This window comes from Vigna radiata, chromosome 9, assembly GCF_000741045.1.
Source record: "Vigna radiata var. radiata cultivar VC1973A chromosome 9, Vradiata_ver6, whole genome shotgun sequence".
Lineage (NCBI taxonomy): Eukaryota > Viridiplantae > Streptophyta > Magnoliopsida > Fabales > Fabaceae > Vigna > Vigna radiata.
The window spans coordinates 2,313,956-2,324,663 of NC_028359.1; the positions used below are offsets into that span (position 1 = coordinate 2,313,956).

The window sequence follows — 10,708 nt, forward strand, 5'->3', positions numbered from 1 at the left end:
ATATTTATACATATTTTATACTTTTTTATTAAAGTATTATGTTGGGAAAAAATAACTACAATTTATTAGGTTGACTTCAATAAAATAAATAAATAAAATAGTGTTTATTAATTACAATTTTAATAAAAAAATTATTTGTATATAAAACAAAGTTATATATATGAAACATGATTTTTATTATATCGTAAAAAATAAAAAGTTGAAATAATCTTCTTGATGGATATCTTACATAATTTTAAAGTTATTTTACCATTTATTCATTCTAATATTTTCTTGCTAGAATGGTTAATTTTTCATTTTGTTCGCAGCATATGGATTGATGAATGTTTTTATTTATATCTTATATATGATAAAGTAAAATTGTGTCGAAATGTTTTGGTACTGAAGAAAATGAATAAGTGGCAAAGATATTTGTGATTGAATTGAATGGATCAACCGTAAAGGATTCGAGTGTCTTTAGTAATCAATAAAGACTGTTGCTCCCTACACCTCTCCAAGTGGAACTTATACCTCCTCATTAATTTAATTTATTTCAAAAATATTTTACACCTTCCCACTATTTTCTTTTATTCCAAAAATACCCTACACCTCCTCACTATCCTTAACAATCTTTCTCTTTTTCTCTTTACATTAATGGAGCATCATTAATAGAGCATTTACATGACTTAAATTTGAAGTTAGATATATTTTCTTAAATAAGTTTGATTCAATCTTATTTTCATTGTTGAATATATTTTTTTCTTTTTAAATTACTTAATAAATGGTAAAATTTTGTTCTAAATTTTTAGAAAAATGTTTATATACATGTATCTTTTTTTTTACATATAATATCTATAATTTTTAACATTATATTATGTTTTAACTCACCGACATGTTTGACTCAAATAACTTGAATAAAATATTTAATTTATTAGATAAATAATGTAAAAATATTATTAAATACTTAAAATATAAAAAAAAAAGTTATTTGTTAAAGATTTAGAATTTATTTAGTTCTTTCGTCATTATAAAGTTAGTATATAATAATAATAATAATAATAATAATAATAATAATAATAATATATCATTATTTACTATTAATATTATTATGTTTATTATCATTATTTACTATTAATATTATTATGTTTATTATTTTGTATTTGCATCTAACTTTTAATTTTATAAAATGGAAATGGTAGAAGTACTACTATTGAAGTTTCCTAATTTTATATTTTGTAATATGTTACAAATTCAAATCTGAACCACGTGAATGGTTCATTAATGTAGATAGAGAAAAAGAAAGATGGTTAAGGATAGTAGAAAGGTGTAAGATATTTTTGGAATAAAAAAAATAGTAGAAAATTGTAGAATATTTTTAAAATAAATTAAATTAATGGAAAGGTACAGTCCCACTTGGAAAGGTGTAGAAAGCAATACCCATCAATAAATATTAGACATGATAGTCCTTTACAGCCCAACAGTCCGTCATCCATTCGTTTTCGTATACAAAATTAAAATTTTAATCCATTTCCAATTGACAGGTTAGATGACCTATCCCTTTTAGAAAATCAATGTCAAATCGGATTTTCACCAAATTGACTCATTTTGTCACTTCTAGAATAATTGCAATTTTGTTTAATAGTTATTATTTACTACTTTGCTTATATCACTTTTATTTAAGTAAGGTAAAATATTTTCTCCAATTGAATCTTTAACATATAATAATTTAATGAGGAAAGTCTATTGAAAAATGTATGATTAAAAAAAAAAAATCATCCTCCATTATGATGAAACACTACCCAGAAATCTTTTCTATGTATCATTTAGAATTTTTTTTTCCTGTGCATCAAACCTATGAAATAAAACTCAAAAATCAATCCCAAATTATGATGAATCCCTCCTCACAACTACCCCAAACATGTAATACTTTATTGATTGTCACATGCATCTATTAAGAGGATTTAATGATTGTAGTGTAAGAGGGTGATCGGTCGAGTGAATGTAAGTAGAAGACGAGTTGCTAAGAATAATAAGAACCGATCGGGGAGTTAAGGGAGTTAATCGGCATGGTTGGTAGGCTGGTCGGTTGAACAAAGAGGGAATGTGAGGATAATGTAAAAGTGTCATTGGACTAGTGGGGTGAACCTCGTGGGCACGTCAGCAACGGTTATAATTTGTGGGTGAATCTTGCGGGATTATGGATCAGCTGTTACAGGTAGTTAATGTCCATTTACTGAGTTGGATGCCTATAAATATAGAAACGTTAACTAGGTACTTTCACTTTTTGATTTAATCACTTTTACCTTGAGTTTATTGTGACTTTGCTGACTTGAGTGTCGGAGTGCTAACGTGCAGGTCGTAACCGATCAGGTGTAGGAGTGAGATCTTCCGAAGTGCTTCACCATAACAGTTTGGATTGTGTTCGGTCTTGAATCCTTCGTCCGAAACAATGATCAATTCTCAAATGTTAAATCTCATGTTCTTCTTTTGAAACCTGTATCATCCATTTCAAAGTTTTTTTTTTTCTCTTATTCTTCAACAAGAATATCAACTCATACATCTCGATTCGGAGTAACATCTACTACTCATACTAATAATACCATTACTCTGGTCACTCTGAAAATACATGCTTTAACATGTTTTAAAAGCAACAATACATCTTCTTTATCACAACAGCTCGGCATTATAGCCGTCAACCTCATTTTCCCGTTTCTATTTTTTTTTTTTTCTTCTTGTGGTATATAAGTTCACATAGAGTCAGATACAAAACACATATCTTTTTCGTTTTTTTTTCAATAATATTCAAGTTTTTAGTTTTCTCTCCTGGCAACATGGTACCTTAGGACGGATCTTTTTCTATTTTTTAATCTAATGTAGAATTTCCAATTTCTCTTAAATTTTCAATAGTTTATCAATTTCTCTTAAGATATGTAACTGAGTGAACGAGATAAAGTCCATCAATCACAAACAGTTAAAGTGACATTGCCCAAGTGAAATATTATCTTTTATTTTTTTTTCTCTTTTTTTATAAATACAAAATTTACTTTTTTATAATTATTTTATTTCTATGATATATATAAGTGAATGTAAATATATATATATATATATATATATATATATATATAATATATATATATATATCAAATCAATGTTATGTCACCGTACACACCATTAGTCCGATATAAAATGACAATCAGAGGAGACTCTCTCTAACCTAGTTCTGACTTATTATGAGGAAAGTTATCAAACACGACAGTGCAAATGTTGTTTTTAATTCTTGCCGGCTTAGCCAATTCAACGATGAACTCCGGTGAAAACCCATTTTAATAGTCATCAAATTCAATGTTCCTTCTACCAAAAATCCTGTTATTGTCATCAACTAACATTCCATTAAATTACTTGTTTATCTGGTTCACATGCTCACTATTTTCCTCCACTTCTTCAATTTAATACCTTGTGCAATTTTACATATTGCCTAAAATAATGCAACTGTCCATAGAGCCAAACCCAGAATTTTCCACACAGGAAATTTCGTAGAAAGTATATTTTCTGAACCAAGGTATGGCCAGGCTTTGCTCCAAATATATTATTAATGGAAGGGTGAAGAAAAAAATTATGCATGCTCCTTTTTATTCCCATCTGATACAATGGATGGAATGGCACTGCCAACGATCACGGTGACTGGAAATGGAAGAGAAAAGAGGGTCTCTAATGATTGTGGCCACTGTTCTTGCAACAATGAGTTTCGGAATTGCCATAAACCCATCAGGGGGTGTCTGGCAATCTACCTCACATCAAGAACAAGGTTGTGAACCTGGTAAAACATGCTTAGCAGGTACTTCAGTTTTAGCCTTTGGCAACAACAACCAAAGGCGAAAATTTGAGATGTTCATGCTGTTATGTACCATATCTTTCACAGCATCTCTCAGCACAATCATATTACTCATCTGTGCAGTTCCCCTTCGTAACAAGCTTATCATGTGGTTCCTCACCATTCTCATGTTCATCTCACTAGTTTGCACAGCAGGAGCCTACGCAATTTGCATTTGGATGATACTCTTTCCTCTTGGTGAAGCAGTTCAACTCGCCACCTCAATTTATGCATGGTTTTGGGTAGGGTTTACTGTTTTCGTGTGTGTGGGTTTCTTCTGTCGCCTTGCGTTTTTGTTTCTCAGCAAGTTTTTCCGCTCCTTGTGTTGCTGCTAGAACACTGTATACTGTAGAATCCACGTCTCAAACATTCACAATAACCTAGTACAGCATCTGTTTGAGCTGGGTTTAAATTTCTGGTGATAATGTTTTGTATTTCTAAGTTTCCTTTTAAAATATTGATTTGAAAACATAATAAAAAGATGATACTAAAAATTTAAATTCCAAATTTTCGTATTAGTATATTGGAAACTTATATAAAAGTGGATATTATGGATAAGTTATTTAAGAGAAATTCACTTCAATTTTAAAACAAATATAAAAGTCATTATTAATATACATATATAATAATGACAAATATAAAAGTCATATTTAATATTCCCAAGTATTCAACCTTTTTTATTTTAAAACAAACATAGAAGTCATATTCGATATACATATTTTTTTTATATTAAAGTTAATATGTTTGGGAAAAATAATTACAATTTATTAGGTATGACTTCAATAAAAAAAATAAATAAAATAGTTTTATTAAATACAATTTTAATAAAACATAATATATATAAAAAACAAAGTTATACATACGAAACATGATTTTTATTATATTGTAAAAAATAAAAAGTTGAAATAATCTTTTTGATGGATATCTTACATAATTTTAAAGTTATTTTACCATTTATTCATTCTAATATTTTCTTGCTAGAATGGTAAATTTTTCATTTTGTTGGCAGTATATGGATTGATGAATGTTTTTATTTATATCGTATGGTAAAGTAAAATTGTGTCGAAAAGTGACTAATTTTTATATTTGCGATTGACTTGACTAAGAGTTGAATGAATCAGCCGTAAAGATTTCGAGTGTCTTTAGTAATAAATAAATAAATAATAGACATGATAATGTTTTATATTTGTGAACTTTTATGATTTTTGCCTTTGGCCATCATGTTTACCAAAAATGAAAAGAAAAGTAACTTGTTTTTTTTTTTAACAAGACTATAAACAGAGTTGTTATAGTAGATTTATGGACAAAAAAAGAAAAAGGAAAATTATTGTGATAAAAATGTCAATTTCAATTTTTCGTAGAATTTAGAATTCTCCACTTATTTTTCACCCTCTTATCTCGTTTCGAAAATGGCTTCGTGGAGCTATATCTTTTGTGCTTTCGAATAACTGGAGCCTTTCAAGCTTTGATTTTGTTGGAATTAATGGCTGCAAAACCTTCCAAGTTGGTTGATGAAAAAGAGTATTATTCTTGTGATATATTAATTGGACTAATTATTCATGAGCATTTTTGTGAAGATGGTGGAGAATGAACTTTATTCAACTTTATTGTACTGCATATTACAATCAAGAACAATAACGTAGCTTATTGGAATACAGAAAAATACCCTTATTAAATTACTTCATATCTTTGTGTTGGTTCTTCCTATATAAAAGATTCTTAAGGAGCACATATTCTTACAGCACTAAACTCCACTAATGGTGGCTTTCATTTTGTGTGGATCCTAAGATTGGTATGCGTATGCTTCTAATGAAAAAAAAAAAAAAATCCTTTTTCCCAATATTTTTTTCCATTTTGCTCATGTAATCCACAAAATTCTCTAAATATTTTAGTTCAGAATATGAAATTATTGACGAGATTTCCTTTACATACTTCAGAAATATTGCAAGGAAAGTTAACGGAAGTTTCTTTTCTTTTTTGGTAAAAAAATGGGATGTTATGAATAAAAAATAGTAGATGATGATAAATTATTCATTTGAAACCAACGAAAGTCGACTTTTACAAATGATTAATTACTTAGATTAATCATTTTGTTGGCATATTTATAGATTTTGTAAAAACTTTTCCAACACTTTCAATCTTCAATTTTTAGAGTATTTATTTATCTTTGGAGTGTTCGTCCCTTTAAAGATGAAAGGATTGTACCTGTATAAGAGACTATAATATTCAAATTAACTTCTTACACCAACAAACAATAAATACATAATTAACAAAAGAATTTAATTAATTTGGAGATGCATTATTTATAATTACAATTTATAATTATAATTGTCTCCTCCTCAATTGTCATAATTAATCATGAATCATGGTAACTAACTAAGTATATGTATAAGTTACACTGATCACATAATAATGAATCAAGTATTGACTTAATAATTTAATATGCTCATCCCAAAAAATAGACCTATACTTGTCATTCAGGACAATTTACTAATTGAGCTCTCCCTTCACATTAATTTCACACATATCATATAAATAAATTATATGGTATATTTTTATATTATAATTTGTATATTTATAAAAGAAAAAAAAAACAATTGTTTAGCCAATCTAAAAAAGTACTCTATTCCAAGGTCACTTTTAATAAATATATGGAGGCTGAGAATTATATCTTTCAATAAAATCAATTTTTTATTGAATAATTTAATTAAATATTTTATTATTTTAAAAAAAGTTGTCAAAGTATATGTTTGAATCTGTTGTGAGAAAATATTTTTTTTATTAGAGAAAATAATATATGAAATATAGGGTTTCTATTACATCACTCTTGAGTCAAGAAATGACATCATAAGACAAAGTTGGCAGTGGATTTTCACCACGTCACTTTTTAAAAATTTTGCATATATATGTGTGTGTTTCACTTCCTCAAAATCACATATCACAGCATTTCACTTTGCTTTGCGAGCTACCATACTAAACTATATATCAAAGGTATGTCAGATTTTGTATCCCTAATTAATCAATCCTATATTTTATTTTACTTTTCATGTACTCTGGAAATTTATGTACAACTTTAAAGTGGTAGAATTTAAGGGTCAACTACTTTCTTTTTCGGGCAGTCACCTATGCACAAAAAAAGAATCATCCTAAATTTGAACTGTCATGAAAGAAGACTATATTTTTCTGTTTATCTGAACTCAAAAGCAATCTATCGAGTTGCAACTACTCTGTAATCTTTCAAGTATCATGCCTGTATTTATAACTTTGTTTTTTGTAAGATTTTGGTTGCACGTGTAATATGCATATATATATATATATATATATATATATATATATATATATATATATATATATATATATATATATATATATATACATGCATGCAACTTACTGGTCTAACATGAAGCAGGTGAAGGCATGGAAGATCCATCAATTACTGTGAACGTTGAAGGTGAGAAGAAGGAGGAGAGAAAATGGTGGGGAGAAGCTGTGAAAAAGGTAGTGAATTGGGTGACACACAAGGATAAAGATAAATGGCCGAAGGAGTTGAGGGGTAACCTTTTTTTGGTGGCTACGGTAGTCGCAACAATGACCTTTCAAAGTGCTCTAAATCCACCGGGTGGCATTAGACCGGCAAAAGATGGTGGAGGAAAGGTGGTTTGTAACAAGGAGATGCATCCATGTCCTGGAGAATCTATTCTGGCATATACAGATTCAGATCATTATACCTACTTCCTTATTTCGAACACAACATGTTTCATATCATCCTCGGCTGTCTGTCTCTTGCTGGTCAGTGGATTCCCTCTAGACCACAGATTTATCACCTGGCTTTTGTCAATAGGCATGTGCATCACCATCAGTAGTCTTGCTCTAACCTACATGTTTGGTGCTCAAATGGTTACCCCCGATCCTGTTTGGGAAGAATCCAACTTCATGTTTCAAAACATTTTGCATATTTGGATAGTGCTGCTAGGACTCGTTGCTCTTGTTCTTTGCCTGCGTCTGTTTGCTTGGATTCTCACCAAACGGATTAGCAGACCTAAACAGTGAGATATCAGACCTAAACACCTCAACTGCACCAGCTTCCAACATTATGCAGTATTATATATATGAATAATAAAGAAATGAGTTTGCATGTTTCAAGTATCATGCTTGCTTTTGTTTCTCAAAACCCAAAACATAGATTCATATTGATGTTACTTTACTCGTCGAACTTTTAAAATGGAATTTGCATGTTAATATGTCCAAATTGCTGATCATAGATTCAATATTTTATCATAAAAACATCTATAAAAAGTAGCATTAGTTTACGGCAATTTGCAAGATTCTAGCCTTCCAAGTTCATATGACAAAACAAAATGAATCATACAAATGAGACATACTAAAGCTTAAACAGGAAAGTCTAAATTCGATTTATAGAAGAGAAATAGAAAATTAAACAACACCAATGAGCTCCCTAGCAGAAAATGATGATACAGTAAAAAGAGATAAAACCCATAAAATGCTTTCAAAAGAAGAACAGTGAGTACTGATAAACATATTCACCTTTTATTTTGATACATGTTATAAAAGTAAAATAATTATAAAAAGAATAACTTTTTATATTTAAAAAAATAAAAAATAAAAAGGAATAATATGAAATAAATATAAAAAATTAGTTTCTTTTCCTTTTTTTCTTAGTTTTCAAATATAATTTTTATACGCTCTCTATCAATACTCAAACTTATGTAATTTTGAATTAGAAAACTTTTTTTTGACAATAAAACTTTGTCAACACAACTATACGTGTCACATTTTTTAGATTGGTATTCTTTTGGATGATGATATTTTAACAATTTTTTTATAACAGATTATATATCATTATTTTATTGGTTTGTATATTTAAAACAAATCGATCATTAAGTTACATAAACGAACGGTTGTAAAAAATTATCAAAAACATTTGTTAAATATACATTTTGCTTTTGAATTTATCAACTTCTTAGTTGTTTATCTTGAGTTCAGTCTCTTAAAGAATAATGTGTCACTTATCCAAGATTACTCCTTCATTTATCAGCCTCTAATTCGGCTCTTCCATCATTTTCATTCATTACAATATCGTTAGTTAATATTCTTTATATTCTTCATAAAAAGTAAAAAATAATAATAATAATAATAATTACAACAAGAAAACTTTGATTAGAGACACTTCTTTCTTCACCAATCGTCTTCTATACTCTAAAATCTTGACTCTAAATACAACACCATATTAACCAAAAGCTAAGACCTTCCAACATTCTTTTTATCTTTCAGCTTACTTTTTCTAAAAAAATCTAGCATGGCAAAGTGACTTGAATACTAGTGCTATATGCCCTTTTCAATTAAAAAGGTGAAATTGACGGTTCTTAATCTATCCACTTAAAAAAAGTGAATTAAATTAATTGCCTTGTTAAAAGTATATTTAGATTAGTTTTTCCATAAATACTTTTACATGAAAATAAAGTATTTTTTATTCATACTTAAACTAATGTTAACTCATAATATTTTTTTCTCACAGTTAGGATTTATTGAATCAGGTCACAAGTTAATACTTGTATAGTCATGATGTCTATTAATTTTGTATTAATTAGTGTGTCAGATTAATCTTGTTTTATCGTAACAAAGTTAGATTAATCTTATCTTATCTTATCCTAACAAAGTTGTTAACTTTGACCTCGTCTCTTTCATGGTCAACCCAACTTTTTTAACATTTAGATATTAGTGTTGGACTTGCTGTTGGCTCTAAATAGCCTTCCCAACATTCTTCTATTCATCCATATATAAGTCTCATTTAACATAACCTTCTCTCGATATCTCTCACACGTGACTTTTATTTTTTAAATTTACATATAATAATGAATCTTTTGCCAAAAAATTCAATAAAAAAATAAACATAAATTCAATTTACACGAGGGCTAATATCATTTTCAATTAAAATATTTATTTAAATTATTTTCTGAATATTAATGAGAAAGTTAAACCAAACATCTTTTCCTTCCTCTCTTCCTATTTTACCACTAAACTTCTGAGCATACCCAAATTTAATATGCATAAAGTGCATTGACACACTGATTTTTTTCCTTAGATTACTCTGACATATCAATCATTATAATTGTTTCCTCCAATATTATAATTTTCCTCCAATAGAGATAAACATGACATCTAAAAATGAAAACTAAAAACAAAAACATATTTCATGTAAGCATGACTTCCAAAAATAAAAAAATAAAGTCATACACGTAAACACAAAAAAAAAAAAAACAAATAGAAATTAAACACGTTTCATGAAGCACGACTTTGTTGACCCAAAATCATTGGAGTATGATATCTTCACTGTGAAATCATACTTATAAATATAACTTACCCGTATGAATAACTTTTTAAAAAAGTTACCTTATTTAATAAATTGTCCTTTTCCTAACTTTTTTTTGTCACGTTTCTATGTTACAATGTTGTTTTATTGTTGGTAGTTATTATTACAAGGTCATCGAAGCTTCAGATAGATAAGTATGGATGGAACATGGGTTATGTGTAGTGTTAATTAGAGCATAACAAAGAAATCACGTGCATTTTTTATTGTGTTGGAAGCAATGAAAACATTTAAGTATAAGTTCAAAAATTCATATTAAATATAAGGTTTAATACCCAACTTTGTCCCTAGTTTGGTTGACAAATCTCAATTTAGTCCCTCTTTAGAAAAGTGTTTGAAATTGGTCCTTACTTTTAAATTTTTGAGTCAAAATAGTCCCTTCCGTTAAATAATGACAAACGGTGTTAAATTCTTTTTCTCTCTCTTCTCATTTTCTGTGCATTGCAGGTTTTTGTCAGTATTTAATGATT

At 28.3% G+C, this 10,708-nt stretch overlaps 2 protein-coding genes across 2 annotated transcripts; both read left to right on the top strand.

The window, feature by feature from the left end:
• The first annotated feature begins 3,666 nt into the window (after positions 1-3,666).
• LOC106773089 lies at positions 3,667-4,185 on the top strand. The gene has a single exon (XM_014659777.1). The coding sequence runs from the start codon at positions 3,667-3,669 to the stop codon at positions 4,183-4,185; it is 519 nt and encodes a 172-aa protein (XP_014515263.1).
• Positions 4,186-6,799: 2,614 nt separating this feature from the next.
• On the top strand, positions 6,800-7,934 carry LOC106773979. The gene is made up of 2 exons (XM_014660751.1): positions 6,800-6,841; positions 7,260-7,934. The coding sequence occupies exon 2, from the start codon at positions 7,268-7,270 to the stop codon at positions 7,898-7,900; it is 633 nt and encodes a 210-aa protein (XP_014516237.1). The 5' UTR covers positions 6,800-6,841; positions 7,260-7,267; the 3' UTR covers positions 7,901-7,934.
• Positions 7,935-10,708: the final 2,774 nt, after the last annotated feature.